General features: G+C 45.3%; 1 protein-coding gene across 3 annotated transcripts in view; it reads left to right on the forward strand.

Annotated features, from left to right (window-relative positions):
• LOC133451513 (spermatid perinuclear RNA-binding protein-like) overlaps nucleotides 1-19,885 on the forward strand; it is a 94,499-nt gene that overhangs the window by 54,169 nt on the left and 20,445 nt on the right. For 2 of the 3 annotated variants that reach the window (XM_061730630.1, XM_061730631.1), the window contains exons 5-10: nucleotides 2,386-2,530; nucleotides 10,083-10,222; nucleotides 15,595-15,690; nucleotides 15,791-15,902; nucleotides 18,029-18,126; nucleotides 19,745-19,838. In XM_061730630.1, coding sequence (XP_061586614.1) covers nucleotides 2,386-2,530; nucleotides 10,083-10,222; nucleotides 15,595-15,690; nucleotides 15,791-15,902; nucleotides 18,029-18,126; nucleotides 19,745-19,838 — 685 coding nt within the window. The remainder of the gene's footprint in view (nucleotides 1-2,385; nucleotides 2,531-10,082; nucleotides 10,223-15,594; nucleotides 15,691-15,790; nucleotides 15,903-18,028; nucleotides 18,127-19,744; nucleotides 19,839-19,885) is intronic. The other variant, XM_061730632.1, reaches the window with a different exon arrangement.

A 19,885-nucleotide genomic window follows, 5' to 3' on the forward strand; every position in this document is an offset into this window, starting at 1 on the left:
TGAAATATTCCTCATATTGAGCCTCATATTTCAGCATGAAAGTCTTTTGTTGCAGTTTGAAGGATTTAGTCCTGAGAAGTGAGTGACATGTGAGTATTTTACAATCATTAACAGCTTAAAGGACTAGACGGTATTCTCTCCCCAGAATACCGTGTGGATGTTAGTGAGAGGGAAGATGTTTTCGTTCTTAAACCTGATGAAAAGATCACCTTTTTGTCTGTAGAAGACACCGCGGAGAGGATCTGAGGTGGATGTAATCTGAGGAGGAAGTGGCTGCTGCCGCTGCCCAGATTACTCTCCATTTATCTGCACTGCTCAGTTTCCTAGAGATGGAAGCCCGGGCTGCACTGCTATCTCACCCCTGCTCTTCTGACCACAAGCTATTTCTTATTTCTGTACTACAAATGGATTTGATGATTCTCAGCAACCCTTACGGCCGGCTGAGTTTTACCTTCCAGTTCATAGCTCCAGCATCGAGGACGTGTGCAGTGTTTCCTCCACAAACGTCCACTAGCAGAGTAGCGCCGCTGCTTTGAGCTCAAATGGGCTTCCTGCGTCCTCGTCTCTGCCGATTATCACCACGGCTGCAGTGCGAGCTTCAGGAAACCATCTGAAGATCAGATTTCCCGTACTGACATGGAGAGATTGAGGGACAGAGGAGTGATGGATCAGGCTGTTTCTCACAGAGATGGAGAAAATGCACAAAATGGTTTGGCATCCTGGGAAATATCAGCAGGGAGGTGAACTCTGGAGTAAATGAAGGGAACCTGCTTGTTTTTGCTGCTTTAACATCCCAAACTGCTTGGACTGTGTTTCTGTTGGCACGATTATGAATTTATATTAGGGATGTCCCGATCAGGTGTTTTTGGCTCCGATCTGATTTTGAGTATCTGCTGATAACCGAGTCCCGATCCTTTCGTAACACATTAAAATAATGAACAAATGCACAATAAACAGATCCAGGTTGTCCCCTATTTTTATTTTATTCTTATTTTATTATTTAGCACTTAAACAGAGCAGTTTTCTTCGAGGTAGCTTGAACAATAAAGTAATAATAGTGCAACTATTAACTAATAAAAAATTTGAATAAAAACAGCAGTTCAACTTAAAACACCCAGCAGGCATGTAAACAAATAAGCAAATAAAGGAGCAACAGTGTCATAAAGTAAAGTAATGTGCTTTTTGGGCTGAACTCTTACTTCTTACTGTCCTTACAGAATAAAATGTTTGTGTTTGAAGGGACCTATAATCTTCCTCGCTGTACCAGGGGGTCGCAAAATTACTTGGTTGCTTGTTGATACACCAGTTGTTTAGCATTTTTTCCATCATCTGTTTGATGCGCTGATAAAAATAATGATAACAAAATATATGTGGGATCCCTGATCGGGATGCAACGTCCGATATCGATCAAATCTGAAACAACGTGATCGGATCGGGACATCCCTAATTTATACCGATTTTTTTTTTAGTAAACAATAAACATCCTGACAGCAGAGCCCGGACCACTGGACGAGTTTGTTCCAGAACCTTCATTATTTTATTTTCCAGCTGTTTTTCAGCTTGGGATGGTTGTTGCTTGACCCGGTGTTGACCAGGCTGATGACGGCGAGCTTACCCAGGTCCTGTGGCTACAACTGCAACCACCCCAGATCATGAAGCCTCCACTACCATGCTTGACATGGATGTGATATCAAACATGGCGCTGACTAAGACTAAACAGCTGCACTTTGACACTAAATCAATCAATCAATCAATCAAACACGGTGACCCAGTACAGGGACTTGTCTTCATGCTCTGTAGAGTTAAAAGCCTGTGTAAAAAAAATACGATTTAAAATCATACCTCACAGAAAGCGGGGAGATCACGACAGAGTCCAGGGGCCCGGTCCCCCCTCAGAACCACCACGAGCATCTGATCTGAAATTTCACAGATGGAGGAAAGCCATTCCAGATATTTGTTCTGATTTATGACTTAAATCCAGATCCTGGTCCAGTCCAACTCCAGAGTTCCTCCCAGCAGTGCTGGAAGTGAATCTCTGGGTTTTAATTAGTCCACAGACACAATGACTTCTGCTTTGTTTAATTTAAATGTGGAATTGTGCGGACTGTCCATGTTTTTATGTGTCTGAGACGAAGCTGCGGCCTCGGTAACTCACTAGCATCACGATGAAGAGTTCTGCAGGTTGTCTGCTGGACAAATGTCACGATTTCTGAGGATGACTTTGTGGCGCTGAATCACTCTGAATTTCCTGCATGTCATGTCACAATGTTCAAGTGCAATTCTAACCCAGTCAGGAGAGGTTGACGTCGTATTTCCATGAACAGCAGGACTTCATGTTGTGACTGAGAAGCTGAATGTTGAGTTAACTGCAGCCCTGCTTTGCAGACGTTGACGGACGACGGCTACGAGGTTCGGTCATGCGTGCCCGAGGCGGCCATCCAGGTCTGCAGCACCAAAAACCCCGGGCTCACGCTGAAGATCACCCTCACCTCCCTAGCCATGAGGGAGGAGCACAGCGCCGGAGAAGAAGGTACCGACTCCTCTCTCTCCGCCATCCCTCCGACATCCCGCTTTTAAGTTGACCTTCATGTAAGAACAAACAGCTGAAGATGTGGGTGGAAACACGGGAATCTGAGGGTGTAGCGTTGCTGTGAAACCGGAACCTGAGACAGACCGGTGGGGGGGCTGAAAGCTGAGAGGAGAACAGGAAAAGGAGAAAGGCTGATATGGATCTGGGTCAAGCACAGTGGAAATAACAGACGGACGGGAAGGATGGCTGCAGCGGGTTGAGATGGAGGAGGATGGAGACGTCTCAGGTGACGTCTCCATCCTCCTCCGACTAGTGTTGTTTTTGTCAGCCTGTTTCAATTTGCTGCAACGAGCAACAAGAGTCGCTCGGCTAAAGTGATGTTTCAATTTTAGTTTTAGTCTAGTCTTTGGGTAAAGCTATCATTTTAGTTTTTATTAGTTTTAGTCACATTCATTCTCCCTTTAGTCGTGTCAAGTTTCAGTCGACTAAAAGTCTGAGCATTTTAGTCTTATTTTAGTCAGAATTGTCCAGGACCATTTTAGTCTAGTTTTAGTCAAAGATTTTATTAAGCCGAAACCCATTTTACAATTCAAACAAGGTTATCTTATTATTATATTATTGTTACCTTATAGACTCAAGAATACATTCATTCCAGATACAGAAGACTCTAATTTGAGTTTACAACATATTTATTTTTTCACATTCTCCCCGTTTTTTTTCTTTTTCGACGACACATTGGGTTTTCTTTTCCACTTCTATGTAGGAAAGTGTATCCAAAGATGGTTCTTCTTCTTCTCCCAGCCCCAGAGAAGATCCCCGCGTGGCCGGCCATCGGCCCCTTTCTCTATGTAACTTTGTTTTTAATTGACGTGAACCTAGAGCTCTGCGTTAACGGCATCAGCCTCTAACCTGCAGCTGCATCTTCTGGATCTGATTCCCCGCGGGCCACGACTGGGATTGAGGACGTGACGTCACCCAGCAGCAGAACTAAACCAGAGGAAACTACTTAAAAAATTGGATATTAAGGATCTTTGTGAGAACATTTCGTCTCGTTTTGGTCAACGAAAATGAAGACACGACTATTTTAGTCTCGTTTTTATTCCTCTACGATATTGCATTATGTATTTAATTATCGTTATCGTCACATGAACAGCATTTTCGTTGCGTCTTGTCTCGTTTTCAGGTGATAAAGGTTCGTTGACGACGATATTTAGTCGTAATTTTCGTTGACGAAAGCAACTTTACCTCCGACGAGCCAAAGTCACGGGTTCAGATTCAGAACAGGGATGTTGATGAAATCTGTAAGTGACTGAAACGTTGATGGAAAACGCAACTTTCCGATCTGTAAGTAAAGAGATGGTGTTTGCTGCCGGGGCTTTAACGTTAATGTTTTCTTCCACAAATGGGAGTGAAATTAAAAATGAATGACACTCGAGTCGAGACTGAAGAGCTGCCATTAACAGCGGAGCCCCATTACCGGTTTTGCTCCGAGCAAAGGAAAAAAAAAGAAAAGAGAGCATTAACAAAAGCTTAAAACAATGTTTTTTAACAAATGGCTCCAAGCAACAGCTGTCGAGTCACAACATTTCCTGCAGGATTAACGTCCTGTCACGTAAACCAGTGTTTCTGTGTTTGTTGAGCAGCGTAAAATCCCATAAACTCTCACTGAACAAGAGCAGATGTGACTGTTCTGACCGGGTGTCGTGCGTCCAGAATGATCACATGGTCGCACGGGAAAGCTCCTTGTTCAGAACTACCTTTTAATCTGGTTGGGTTTTGACAGCAGGATCCAGAATGACGTCTCTGAACACACTCGTCTCATCTGAAACAGTTTGGGTCGGGTTTACTAAACCCGGAGAATCCCCCAGCAGGGTAACAGGACCAGCTCACATTAGTGGACGGAACAAACACCTCTTCATTGACCTGTTTGAGAGGCTCGTTGCCAAGGCGTCGATGGATAACTGCTGTGATGCTGCTTCGTCTGGGTTCTTCTCACCAGTTTTCCATTACTGTGCAACAGCAGAGGTGGATTACTGGAGCGGGTCGATTTATTTGTTATTTGGGATCACGATACTGTTGATGAGCTCCAGGAAGAACCTATTGACGCCAGAGATGATGAAAGCCCAGAAAGTGTGAACAAAATTAGAAGGAATTAATTAAAATACATAAATTAATCAACAATAATGTTTATTAGTAGTTAATTGAAAGAAATTAAGCCGACCAATCAAAACAAAATCTAAAATATCATTTTAAAAATTTGATTTCTACTTTTAAGCGCCACAAATGTCCCATCATTTCCAATAAATTCCCGTCAGATTCCCCTCTATCGTCAAATATTTGCAAAATTCTGTTGGAATTATTTCTGAAAAGTTGATGGAAAGTTATCAGACACTTGTTTTGTTTTGTCGCCACAGCCGTCCATATAACAGTGTGTACGACACGGATAAAAACAGCTTCACAGCTCAAATTTAAAAGCTGTTTGTAGATGAGCCGAGCCAGGTGATCTGTTCTCGTCCAGATCTACAAACTTACAAGACAGTCGACAGAAATCTAACTTGATCCAAGTTATAACTAGATCAACTCGAGTCTTTATGGAAGTTATGATACCACGATAATATTACGAGTCCTGCCCAATTTAAGCTGAGATTGACTCCAGCAAGACCCCTGTGGCCCTTAATGGGCGGATGGATGGATGGATGGATGGATGGATGGATGGATGGATGGCCGGATGGATGCACTCACTACTTCTGTGGCAGTCCTGTATAAATCCCAAATAACCCTGGAAAAGGGTTCGTCAGAGCTGAATGTTTCGTCCTTCTGGACATCAAGTCCAAACCAGTGCTTCGTCTTTCTCCTTCCTGTGAGCTGGGGTGTGTTTTCAGGTGAAGCTCATCTTATTTTAAATGCTGGTGCTGTTTATACGCCAGTCCTGCTGACAGGGATGCTGCACGTCTACTCCTGTCAGCCGAATCTTCCTGCAGCCTCCAGAGTGTTTGCGTCGTCTCTCCTCCCTGCAGACGTGCAGCTTCTTTCTCTCCCTGATCTTATCTCCACTTTAATAGTTCTCGTCTGCCTCCATCGTTTGACATTTTAGACAGTGGAAATTGCAATCTGTTAGAGCTTTGATATCGTTTTATTGCCTTGTCGACTCCATTCCCAGTCAGCTGCTGAGGGTTCGGAGCCAGAATTTATCTGCTCATTTCAACATCATTCAACATGTACGAGTTCTGGTCCGTCAGTTTAAGTCGAGCACTGGGAACCACAACTTCTGCACATAAACTATTTTAAGGTTGTGTTTTCCTCTTTTTATCAACATGTTTCAGACGATTGCATTTCACTGGATGTATTTCAGCCTCCTCAAAAAAAAAAAAAAAACGATAACAAAGTTTGTTTTATAAGCCTTTAAATGTCGCTTTCTCTTACTTCTGCATTTATAGCTTAATTCAAGGTCATAAAAATGTGAACTTACAGCAGATTTGCAGCCACAGCGATCAACGGATGATTGGTTTTACCACAAACCCCGACATGGATGAACTTGTACTAAATTCAGCAGACGTCGGAGGAATGGTCAGGGGAGTAGTTTCATGCGGTCCGAACTTGTCAGAAAATATCAACCAAGGACCCTTAAAGGCTCCAGAGTTTAATTTTCATCGCTTTTAATTACTTCTGTGTTGCATCACAATTTACTGATAAATATTTACCATTGAGCTGGGAAGAGCCGATTGGCCGAGACGTTTGTGCTCTACTGCAACACAAGTTCCCTTAACAACTCTTCAGTAGTGTCGTGGGTAGATGAAGTATCCCACATGTCATGGGAACCAGTTGTTTTGTTTTTAAACCCAGGAAAACAGGAAAATCTGTACATACTACGGAGAAAGAGAGGAAAAAACGTTGGAAAAAAGTCCCTTTTTAAAATTCTCCAATAACCTTTTGGAGCTGAAACTTTGAAATTTCAAGTATTGGTCTTATAAAAGGTTAAAATCGTGTTGAAAAAGAAATGTAATGGTGAGATTTGAGCGGGTTGTTTTGATGCAGGAGCTTCAAAGGAATCGTGGGGGAGAAAACAAGCTTTAAATGCAGCACATGCAGTTCTCCAGAGACGGGCCAAAAGTATGTTTTCTAATTTTAGTGCCACCTTTAGGCCACATTTTGTAATTATAGATGGCAGAGGTTTGTTGTGTTGCAGCGTATCGAAAAAGCTTCTGGCTGTTAACTTTGTCAACATCCAAAGTTTAGTGTCCTTGATAGTTTTTGCTGTCCAGACACTTTGGAGGCAGAAAAAAGCAGAAAATAACACAAACTGCTGGAACTGCGGTTGAGCTCCTGCAGCTTCACCAAACACGTGTGTTCAGTGCTTCTGTCTGGACCCACGTTTGAGGAAATGTTGTCAAAACCCAACTGTTGCCGCAGCATCTCAAGAGGGCTCTCCGTAACCATGGAAACAGTCCCGTCTGGCTCCTGTTCCTCCTGTAGCCGTCGCCGGCCTCTGCTCACTGACTGTTGGTTTTGTTGCCGTAGCTTCGCAGGTCGCCCCTCCGCCGCGTGGAATGAAACTCCTGTGGCGCCGCTGCCGATGAGGCCCCCCAGGGTATGAGGAAACCCCGGGTACACGGGGCTTCCCCCGACAACCAACCAATCACTGTCTGCCCCCCACCCCACCCCCTTCTCTGTTGACTGGACTCTCTCTGGGTCACCATGAAATTCTGGTCCATGTCTCCAACAAGCAGTGACTACATTACCCAGCAGCCCCCTGTCCACATCTGTGTTTTTGTACTCTTAATTATTGGGGCTGGCTGATTTCTATTGGCTCACAATGGCATCCCATAATTTCATGCTGGAAAAATGGTGTGGAGTCAATAAATCTGGTTTTCTGTCACTAATGAAAACTCCCTTCAGCTGATGGTTTCGAGGAGAATCTAGTGGTTGTCCTGATCCGTGTGCGGTCCGGACCTGCGAGTGACGGTTCCTTCATGGCCTGCCTCCGTTAAACCCAGACACCATCCGAAAGCTGCTCATCTCACGACTAAACTGTTATTAAAAATACAGTATTCACTCACGGTCCTGTCTCAGTAACCTGGAAGTGAAGTGGCTGGAGCTTGCCCTCCAAACAATAACAAAACAGGCAGTCATCAAAATAGATTCAGATAGTCCATGTGGAGGCGACATCCACAAATCGCTTACAGTGCCTTTAAATACAGAGCAGGATCTTGTAGACCAGTTTACGTTCAGAATTTCAGATTAAACATCTGACTGGCGGGCTCTGCCTCAAAACCATCCCCATAAAATAATTTGCTAGAAATATAATTTTCATTGTCTCTTTGCTAGAAAATGTCTTATCAAAAGGGCGTAGTTGCAGATTTAAAATGGATTAAATCGTCGCGTAAACGACCTTGTCATTGTTCTGTCCAGCCACGTTGGCGTCGTTGTCACATCCAGTGGCACAAACTGCAGATTGCAACTGAGTTTTATGTTCTGGCTGGAAATATATTAATAAAAAGCTGTGGTTCGTTCCTTCTTTTAAGTTCATAAACGTTAAATGATTCTTGTTTTCACCTAATTCTCAAAAGGACTTTTAAATTTCCCTACATTGTTAACTTGAGTAGGAAAGAGCAGATTTGATAGTTCTGTATTTGAGAGTCATATGTTGATTATTCAATTTAAATACGTCTTTCAGATGTTTGTAGATTGTCGTTTTAAAACTCCTCGTTCAACTGGAAAACCAAATTACTGCATTTTGGTTTTAAATTTAAAATAGAATAAACACAAGTACATTTATAAAAAGGTGAAAATTTATATTTTAGTGACGTTAAAAAACACAACAATAATGAAAAAATGTAATTTTACTTAGTCGACTGGTGGATAATCGACCTGATCAATAACATATTTACGCCGCAGCGTTTGTGTCTCTGACCACCAGCTACCTCCTGAGATTAAAAACTTTGTTTATGAAACTTTGAACCAAACAAGAACAATTCCTGTCAGAGAGGTGTGTGACTACGTTACCCAGCAGCCCCGGGGGCAGAGGCCATGCAGGGCCTCACTTCTTGGTCTCGGAGGAGGAGTGACGCAAGATGAAACCTGCGTTTGTCGTCTGCTCCTCGCTTGTCCTCCACCTCTTCATCTCGTCCAGCTCTCACCGCGACAGACTGCTGAGCCACACACTCGGCCGGCCGGCGGGTGCGCTTGACCTCTGACCTCTGCAGGCGGGCGAACCGCAACATGAGCACTCGCATACCACTTTTCCACCAAACCAGTTCCAGGGCTGGTTCTGGTTCTGGGCCAGTGCTGAGTTTGGAACATGGCTTTCTGTTTCCACTGAAAAAGAACTGGCTCCGGGCCAGAAGAACCAGTTCCAAGGGAGCACCAACTCTTTGCTGGGCTAGAGGAAAGAACCGCTTATGTAAGCCGAGGAGTTATTAAGACCAACGGCAATAGCAAGACTGGGAGACGGAGACATTTTCAAATAAGCAGCAGTCGTCTGAGGACGAGACAACTTGTCTTTTAGAGATGTGTCCACGGAGGTGCTACGTGGACCAAGTCCTATTAGAGCAAATACGTTGTTGTTGCTTCAACTTTCACACCAAAGCAAATGCAGTGACGTAATGACGTGACTCCCCTTAACACCCGAGCTATGGAAAAGCAAACCGGTTCTCAGCTCAACGAGTTGTGAACCAGCACCAGCCCTGGAACCGGTTTGGTGGAAAAAGGGTACCATTCGTGCATTTGGAGACCTCTCTTCTTCTATGATCTTCTGATCGTCAGAGATGTTTAGCCCGCGACGGCCCTGATTCTGCCGTGAGGGGACATTGATAACCTGATATCTGGGGACACGTCGCCGCCTCCGCGCCGAGTGGAGCTCCGCGGTGTGGTCTGCAGTCTGTTGCCCCCGTTTGTTGGTCTGCCCGACCGTCCCATGGCGGCCCCCTCCGCTGCTGCAGAGAAGCCTTCACTTTCTTTCCAGGGCGGCGTTCTCCCTCTCAGATGTTTATGTTCTCATCTGCTGTCATTCTTCTTCTGCTGTCGTTCTCCCGCGGCCCCCCCCCCCCACAGGGACCCCGGTGTGGAGAGGCTGTCTCAGCCAAACATAAACATCTGACACCCACAGGGGGAAGGTACGAGCACGGCCCCCCCAGAAAGCTGCAGAACGGTGCACGTTTCACCGCTCTTGAGCCAGATTCTTTAGCATCCGTCCGATCAGTCGTTGCACTGAAGCATCATTTCAATCCAGAATCGGCCCGTTGGCGTGACGCTGCGGCCGTGCTCTCATCTTCCTCCTGTGCAGTGATTGATTACACTAATCTGCCAGATCCATGGCCTTCAGCCGCTGATCTGCACCTGCTGCGGCTCCGGCCGGCCGGCGAGACGCATGCACTCACGTGTTCTCCGGTTCATCCCATCAGTGTGGTGACAGATCTGACCCGTGCATGAGAATCCCACAAACCCCCCCCCCATCTGCTCAGATCAGTGGGTCTGCCTAATAATTAGCTGTCCGACCCTGCCGTGTGTGTGTGTGTGTGTGTGTGTGTGTTTGTACGTGTATGCTCACACGCAGACTGTCTCGTCTGTCCAGAGGAGGACGAGCAGGGCAACGAGGCGCCGCGGGCGGCTGGCGAGGACGACCCCGAAGACGTCCTGGATGGGCAGAAGTGCCGGGCTGCGCTGGCGGCACTTCGACACGCCAAGTGGTTCCAGGTGAGCTGAGCCGGGCCGCACGCCGACGCTGCACGCCCTTTCCAGTCCTCTTGGTCATGAAGTCATTGATGCTCTAGATGCTGCACTGATTGACAGTTCTGCAACAGCATCAGAGGCAGTTCCATAGGGCTGCAGCTATCGGATAGTTTGGTGATCGATTATTCTATGAAATATTCCATCCATTAATTGAGTAATAGGATAAAACTTACTTTTGCTTTATTAAAGCCCATTTATAAATATACAATAGAAAACAAGACAGAGTACTTGATTAAAAACAACCAATTTGTGTCTTTTTTGAGAATATTTGACATTTATTTACATATTATGCAAATGAGTAAGCTGTTTGTTAAATTTTCCAATAAAAATAAATAAAATTATTTTAAACTTAACATTTCCCGAAACTGTCAAAAATAAAAAATTTTCTTTAAGACTGCAATTTCACATTCATGACCAACACGTTTCAACAGAGATGCTTGGCTGTGGACCGGCACTCGGAACAAGAGTCTTACACCATGTGGACCGGGGGCCTTTTTTATTATTTTTATATATGTTTTATTTATTTTTAATTTGAAATGATCCCACAGCTTCAACATCTTCTTTCTCTTCCTCTTATTACTTTCGCTTTGCTGCGTTTTCTCATTGGCACTGTCACTGTTGTCAGTCCCGGCCGGCGTCTGTGCAGCTAAACATCTTCTTCCGCTCTATAAGGGACACATGCGTGTTAGCACGTTGTGTCACATTAAAAAGGACCCTTGTGAAACGTGAAGTTTAAATGTATTTTTTATTTAAACGAGGCTTCAAGGCAGAGGAAATTCCTCGACCATTTTTTGTAATCGAGTTACTTGAGGTATTTGAGGAATCGTTGCAGCCCTAGAGTTCCAGTTACGACCCAGAGAAATGTGACGGACACACGTGTGGGAGGTTGGAATAAACTTGGTTGGACTGAAACTTCCAGCTAACCACAGTCTTGGCCAGATATGTCATGAATCCAGAGGTCAGCTGAAGGTCAGCTGAAAGAAGGTCATCACTGAGATGAAATGTTTTTTGTTTAGTCCAAAAGTGTCCTCTGGTCTCCAAACAGAAGTGTCCAGCTGTTATTGACTCACATGCAGGCAGCTGCATCATCTGGAACCTCAGACGGGTTCAGCCACAGTGAAGAAAGCCACAGGATGTCCAACGGTGTCCATCAACCATCAGGACTATTTTCTTTAAGAGGATTCCACTCGCGTGGCGTCATCGCCGGCGTGCCGGAGGTTGTGAAAGCATCTGCAGCCCCCTGAAGCTTTGGACAGCGGCCCGGTGTCGAGACAGCAGAGAGGTCCTTCTCCAGGAAAAACCTCCCCGACAGACTGAAAAGCAGAAACCTAACAGCACAAGACTGATGTGACGAAGTTCCCCTCCTGCCACCTAGGAGGTAGATCGTCCACAGAAGGGGTGAACCATGTCAACACTGAAGCATCCTCACACTTGTGTTTGGGATTTCCTCCCATCTAGAGAGAGAGGCTTCCCTTAATTATCGTCATGATGCTGCAACGAGCAACAAGAGTCGCTCGGCTAAAGTGATGATAGATGTAGTATAGTCTGTTTCAATTTTAGTTTTAGTCTAGTCTTTGGGTCAAGCTATCGTTTTAGTTTTTATTAGTTTTAGTCACGTTCATACTTATCGTTCATACAAGTTTCAGTCGACTAAAAGTCTGAGCATGTTAGTCTTATTTTAGTCAGAATTGTCCAGAACCATTTTAGTCTCGTTTTAATCAAAGATTGTATTTAGCCAAACTCATTTTACAATTCAAACAAGGTTATCTTATTATTATATTATTGTTACCTTTCAAGAATACATTCACTCCAGATACAGAAGACGCATATTTATTTTTCCGCATTTCCCCCATTTCTTTTTCTACGACACATTGGGTTTTCTTTTCCACGTCTATGTAGGAAAGTGTATCCAAAGATGGTTCTTCTTCTTCTTCTTCTTCTCCCAGCCCCAGAGAAGATCCCCGCGTGGCCGGCCATCGGCCCCTTTCTCTGTTTAACTTTGTTTTTAATGGACGTGAACCTAGAGCTCTGCGTTAACGGCATCAGTCTCTAACCTGCAGCTGCATCTTCTGGATCTGATTCCCCGCGACTGGGATTGAGGACGTGACGTCACCCAGCAGCAGAACTAAACCAGAGGAAACTACTGAAAACATGGATATTAAGGATCTTTGTTAGAACATATCGTCTCGTCTCGTTTTGGTCAACGAAAATGAAGACACATTTTAGCAGAGTTTTTATTTTGTAATCTACATTTTAGTCTTGTTTTTATTCGTCTACGATATTGCATTATATATTTAATTATCGTTATCGTCACATGACCAGCATTTTCGTTGCGTCTCGTCTTGTTTTCCTCAGGTGATAAAGGTTCATTGATGATGATATTTAGACATAATTTTTGTTGACGAAAGCAACTTTAGATAGATGTCATGGCAGTAGAAGTTTCCAGCTGACGGTCTCTTCAACAACAAGTCCTAAAAACACTGATGCTAAAGAGTTTGGAGGAACTGAAGACTTTTCTCTTGTGGCGGTCGGCCGTACCGAGAACAGTCCTCAACTGGATTCAGGTGGACAGTTTTGCATTATTCTCGTCCCTCTTTGAACCCTTGTTCAAAGAGGGACGTTGTCCGCCGCGGCTTGTCGCTGCACAGCTCCTGGAGTCCCGCTTTCATCGTCTTTATCTGATGGAGCTGAATATTTTTAGAAGGATGAGGAGGTTAGAACCACGTCTGACGTGCACGCGGAGGAAGAGCATCCTCCGGATACGAGGTCGCCGGTCAGGTTCTGGATGAACGGCCTGAACCGAGGAGGATGAGGCGCGGCGTGGGGGGGGGGGGGGGGCTTCCCTCGGGGGAGGAGAGCTAAATGCCAAGTGAGATCAGAGCACACGCTGCAGACCGGCCTTCTGGTGAATACCCACAAACCCGCAGAACTATAGAGCCAAGGACTTGGCAGATGTGTAATATCACAGCCCGTGCCGCCCACGTCCGTCTGCTTTCACCTGGAACAAGTCAACCGAAGACTTGCTGCTCTCAGACGCTCAGTTCTTCTCCTCCAGTGAGATGTGGGTCACATCTATAATTATATGACTTTATCACCACTGACATCTTTCTGGCTCTTTCTTCTTTACAACGCCGTCTCAGATCATTTAACTCGAGTTGAAGTCTGGGCTTTGGAGTCATAACAAACCTCTTTCTTCTGTTATTGCGGCTGTGGCCCAGTTCTGACCTTTTGAAGTCAGACGTCCCGCATCTGCCTGCAGAACATTCGGGTGTACGTCTCCGAGTTCACGGCGGACTCAGCGACTGCGAGGTGTCTGTGTCTCGAGGCGAAATGCCAGAAAGTCACTCTGCTCCACTTCAGTGGGTGAGAGGCGTTTCTGCGGAAACGCCGTTTGTTTTCCCCTGACATCAGCGCTGGACGTTTGTCTTAGCGTCGGACGGACGAGCCAACATCAAGCTCCAAATTGAGACGGCTGTCACGACTGATGTGCAGCACTCTGGACGGCTGCATGCTCTTTTCTTTTTGACTTAATTTTACACTAAATAATAGTTTTTCTTAGGCGTAGCACCGTGAGGGGTGTAGTAAACCCCCCCCAGCAGTCGTCCTCTCCCACAGCAGCAGTCTGCTCTGATGTTTGTGGAGCCGTCGATAAATACTTGAACACATGATTTTAAATATTGAGTCGACTGCTTGTTCTTCCAGATGCGTCACATTCTGCTCTGCTCAGTATTCAGCTTTATCTTCCCTCTTTTCTTCCATTGTGTTTTTGTTGGGCTGTAAAACTGCAGCCGTCTGTAAACGTCTGTTTATTTAAAGAGCTCAGAGATTACGTTATTATTAAAACCTTCAGACGGAGAAGCTGCAGAGTAAAGGAGCATTAATACATCTGAGAACAAGGTGTGGTGTTGAGAGTAGAGTGAAAATAAGACTTATTAGGTAAACACGAGACATTCAAGGTGATTCCAGTCCACAAAACGCAGCTTTAACGTACTGAGAGTCGGCTGCTGAGCATTTAACGTGAATCTAATCAAACAGGAAGGTTGTGTTGATGCTTGACAGGTTGTCAACTGTATTTGTTCAGCGAAGCAACGCTGTGGGAAGAAAATAAACACTCAACCTTTCACAGTGGCGTTGGCAGCATATGGCACTTTTCCACTAGCACCTTCTCAGCTCGGCTCGGCTCAACTCGGCCTGGTTTCTTTTCCGTAACAATTCAGCACCTGGAGCAGAAGTAGGCGGGTTGGAGCGAAGCTGCTGTGACGTATTTGATTGTGTGAGCTAAATGAAGAAGACAACAACACTAAATATGTAGAACATGGAGGAGATGATATATGTGCTGCTGGGTCTGTGGCTCGTGTTCGATATCAAGTTAAAAAACTGATGTCCACACCCCCCGACCAATCGGTGGCGTGTAGTGTGATGAAGTCAGATACGGCCCGACTCGCCCGCTTAGAACCACCGCAGAATAGTTACAGAAAAAGTATCTACTCGGCACGTTAGACCTAGAGGTGGGTGCAATTCATCGATGTGTCGATGCATCGCGATGCGTCACGTGACGATTTGTAATCGATTATGGTCCAGTAAAAAAAAAAAAAAAAAAAAAATTAGGATAGGATAAAAAAGTTATCCTATCCAGATTCCAGACTGAATAAGCTGCGGAATCATTTCATTTTCAAGAATGCACATTTCTTATTATTCACTTGAAATATGGCAGATGTGTTTACACTAAGTACATATCTAGTTTACTTGAATTAATGAACTCATTAAATCCAGGGCTTGACCGTTTTCAGTGTTTTCCACCAATAGAGGGGGCTCTCATGCAAGTGCAGCTTTCCCTGGTCAAAGTTAAGTAAGTCAAAGAGCAAATGAATAAATGAATAAAATAAATTGTTTTGTGTCTTTGAAAAATACATGTCAAATGTTCAAAAAACCTTGTTATTTACTTAATGAGTGTTGTTAGAGGAACTGAGTTAATTGATTGGCTATTTATTTACAAATGTAGCCACAGATGAAGACAAAATCAATCTTGTATGGAAAAAAGCATTAAAAATCACAATAATCGAATCGAATCGACAATCGTTATAATCGAAGAATCGAAGAATCGAAGCTCCAATAATCGAAATCGAATCGAATCGTGAGGTACCCTTGTTTGCACACCCCTAGTTAGACCCCTAGTGGGAAAGCATCAAACCGAGGGGAGGCGAGTCGAGCCGGGCTGAGTAGGTACTAGTGTAAAAGCGCCAATATTGAGCGTTCAGGGGTCATGACGGCATCCGCTCCCACGTCTCAAACGTCTGGTTGAAATGCTGCTGACGCTTGTGCATCTGTCCCTCCAGGCCAGAGTCACGGACCTCAAGTCCTGCGTCATCGTCCTGAGGATCCTCCGAGAGGCGTGCAACCGCCTGCCTGCGTGGCAGCCTCTCAAAGGATGGGTACGTTGCCACGGTCGCCGGAAGAGGAGCTTTACAAACACGTCTCCGTGTCGTACGTTTGTAGCCGACTGGAACCTTCACGCCGAGTGTTTCTCTGCAGCCTCTGGAGCTGATCTGTGAGAAGGCCATCGCCACGTGCAGCCGGCCGCTGGGCCCGGGAGAAGCCCTGCGCCGCGTCGTGGAGTGCATCGCCTCCGGCATCCTGCTGCCAGGTAAACCATCACCACGGTTACACCTGAACTCGCAGCACGTAATTCACCCAGTTTACAGAACAAAGCAGGGCCTGGACGCCAGTGACGGCTGGTCAGTAGAGGGCCCACATCGAGATGAAAAATAAAAATAAAAAAACCTGTAAGATGCATATAATTATTAAAAGAAGGTGTTATTTCAGTCTGTGGGTGACTGTCAATAGTAATTAAATGTTGTTTAAATATTTATTTGGTTCCAAAATGTTTTTTATTTAATTTTATTCCGGAAGTAAGGGGTGCCGGTCAAACAGAATCCAGTGTAAGCTGGAAACATTTGATAAACACGTGACCTGAGGATCTTTTAATTGGTTTGAATTAGATTCCTAAAGGGACGCAGTCGTGTGCTTCCCAGAAACTCAGTTATCAGCAATGAATCAGCGATCAGTATCGTGACGTACTTGTGTGTTGTTTTTTTAATCTAATGAGATTGGACAATTAATTCCCCGTCTTTTTTAGAAAATCAAACTGAACTACACAAACCAGATTTTTATGTTTGTTTTAAATATGTTAAATAACACTCGCTTTGAAATAACATTTGTTGATCAAATATCTGAAAGAAAGGAACGTTATCTTTTTAAATAATATAAATTACAGATAGAACAATGGAAATGTTAATGTTTTTCTTCTCTCTAATTTGTAAAATAAACTGAACCCAAACCATGAAGAAAAAAACAACAAAATAACAGTGGACTTGTTGAAATGACTTTATGTTCACTTTTCTTTTTCCACTGCAGCAAAACTGAACTGCTTCATTAAAACCTATGACCAATAAGCCATTATTGGATGGTTACATTTTTCAAAATGAAAGGACCAAAATATTATTTTCTACCTTTCTTTTTTCCCCCATACCAAGCTTGTACCTAACCGTGACTTCTGTGTACCGTTACACCCTGATGTATGCCAAGGTAGATTGCGCCCCCCAAAAAATTGTTAGCACCAGCCGCCACTGGTGGACGCTTGTTGGGTCTAAACACAATACCAGGATGGATGGATCTGTGAAACGCAGGCAGAGAGTTTCATTTCCTCCGACGTGCGTTCAAAACAAGCTTTTCGTCGCCTCCGTGTACGAGGTCATCGGTGTCTGGCTGTGTCGCCGCAACCTGATGACGTATGAAGCAAAGATGTCGTCACCCCGTTCCAAGTCTAAAGAGACAGACAAGTTTATCATCACTGAAAAGTGATGTGACGTGATACTTTGTGTGCTGTTGCTTGTATGAGGCCTTATTTGGATCATTTTTAGGTTGTTTTATGGTCCGGAGGAATTTTTATACTTTATCTTTAAATGTAAAACCTCAGAATTTCAACAGACTTCAGGAGTATTTATGAACCCCTGAGGCGCCTGCACTTAGACGAGCTGAAGAATGCAGGAGTAGATTCTGCAGCTCAGGGTTTTAATGTCAGACAGGAGTATGGCGGTCCAGCAGACCCCTCCCACTCCTCCTCCTCCTCCTCCTCCTCCTCCAGGACGGCTCTTCTCAAACTTTGATGGAGAGAATTGATTCCAGTTTTAATGATGAATGTTCTTGATGCCTCAGAGAAAACAACAAAGTCCCTCATCTGATGGTGATGCCGGAGAAGAGACGGTTGTCATGGGCGCAGCGTGCTGCATCAACGGTTTTAATCTCATAAATAATGCATTTTATACTCCAGGAAATGAGAAGAAGTGAGCGTCATCATTTTTTCACTCCGAGAGAAAACCTGGAGTTGAGCGTTGACCTGAACAATCCCTCAGGTGACCCTGTGAACCTTCACCCACACGGGGGTGGTTTTATCCCACAGCAGCCCAGGAAACGTTAACGCGTCCTCAAAAGGGATTTAGTTCCTTGTCGTCTGATCCTCCGACTTCCCTCCTCCTCTGATGTGGCTGGACTTTTATCGTAACTGAGGTTGCTGATGTTGTATGAGCTCAACCCTTAATTAAAAATGAAAAAATCTAAAGAAAATACCAAATATACCTCATGTTTTCACGATAAGGATTTAATTAGAAATTCACAGCAGATGAGTCGGTCTCAGGGCCACGGGAGCCGGAGGCGGGTTTTTCTTTCCCCATGAATAGAGATAAAGACGTCTGACGCGTGTTTCCTCGGCAGGAGGTCCAGGAGTCCACGACCCCTGTGAGAGGGAACCCACGGACGTCCTCTCTGACCTCACCGCCCCGCAGGCCGACGCCATCACACACAGCGCGCAGGTCAGTCCGCCACACAGCCGCCTTTCAGCGGCCATGAATAATAACTGTGCAATATTCTCAAAACATTTGTTTCTTTTCTATTCATATAACTCTATTTATTGCATATATCTTTCATCTTTTATATGGGTGTTTGGTTTATGGGGTGTTTTATTTCTCCTTTCTTGGTTCTTGTATATGACAGTCCTGAGTGAGTGAGATGGAGATGTCCCTCCCTGAGGGAACGTCCCAAAGGGATTAATAAAGTCATCTGAATCTGAATCTGAGATGTTTTCCTCTGATTCACTGATCTGAAGTCGGCGTTAGAAACATTAGACCCCAGCTACTGTCACTGGTCATCCTCCTGCTTTTACGTTCCTGAACCCTGCTGATAAAGGTCAGATTTGCATCTGTCAGTAAACTTTAACTGCACCTGCAGTGAGAGAGGAAGTTGTCGTCAGGACTTGACGCAGATGGACCTTGAAGCCACGATCGTGATTTCTGGTTCCTCTGTTGTCGATACAAAGCATCTGCAGCACAAAATGATAAAACCTATTATTTAATGTGGAGAGATGAAGCTTTTTCTGTGGCACAAAGCTGCTTGTGCCGCTGACAGCAACACTGCACCACAAATAACTTAATTGTTCTTTGACATCAGACGCTCCGGTGTGAGCGGTTGTGGAAGGTCGGAGGAATTCCCACCTACATTATCCTCCTCGGTGCAGAGCGGTGAGACTTAAGCATCCATTAAAAGGGTCCTGCGGGTCCTGAAGGAGAAGAAGTCGGTCAACACTCGGATCTGTGCAGCTTTTACTTGGCGACCCAGAAATCCTCAGCACAGAAGTGTTCAGCAGAACCCTGGATGTGTCATTAAGAGTCAGGCCGGGACTCCTGGGTCGTGTTTACAAGCTGAGCTCCCCGGAGACGATGAAGCAGCACTGCAGAACCTGCGGCATCCAGAACCGTATCTTTTTATAGAGGTTTCTCTACATGGACCCCCTCGGAGCGTATAAACCTCTCCTTCCTGCTGTAAACCCAGCCGCTCGCCGCGCCGACGCAGTCATTAGCAGGCTCGGCTGAGAGACTGGAGCACCGGGGTGCACTTCCGACGGCGTCTGCTGCACCAGAGTCAGCATTTCTCCCGGAAACGGGACGAGTAACGCCCCCCCCCACTTGATTGAAGGGGAGTTATTTAAAGGCCCACCGGCTTATATTAGCGCTGTAAATATCCGAGCGCCTGCACAAAGGTGGACTCTGACCGCCGGCGGCCTCGTTACCCGGCCGGCGAGCGTGGGAACCTCCGTCAGCAACGCTGACATTACAACATGAAACAACAAAGTCTGCCCCCCCCCCCCGGGCAGAACACGTGGGCTCAACGCTGACGGATATCAAGGCTTCAGATCCATCTCGCCCTCCGTTGCTCTCGCTCCGTCTCCGGGGCTGGATGAAAGGGAAGCCTGGGAGTGTTTTTCCGTGTTTTTCCTCTTCTGTACGAGCCCACTAACCGTTTCTCCCCTCAATAATACATGAAGTTTCTTCCAAGCACATAAGCAGTTGCAGCCAGACGTTAATCACGTATTGATCAGAGGATGGTTGGCAGCTGTGCTGCAGCAGCTCACCCACTGTCTGCCGTGTGTTTCAGCACGCGTTACGCCTCCTGGCCTTCGGACAGCTCTACAAGGTCCTGAACATGGATCCTCTGCCCGCCATCAAGTCCCCCCCGAGGCTGCTGGAAGGTCTGTGTTTACGTCCGTCTGCATCCGTTTGTCCTGCCCTTCAGTAT

Source organism: Cololabis saira, chromosome 9 (assembly GCF_033807715.1).
Source record: "Cololabis saira isolate AMF1-May2022 chromosome 9, fColSai1.1, whole genome shotgun sequence".
Classification (NCBI taxonomy): Eukaryota; Metazoa; Chordata; class Actinopteri; order Beloniformes; family Belonidae; genus Cololabis; species Cololabis saira.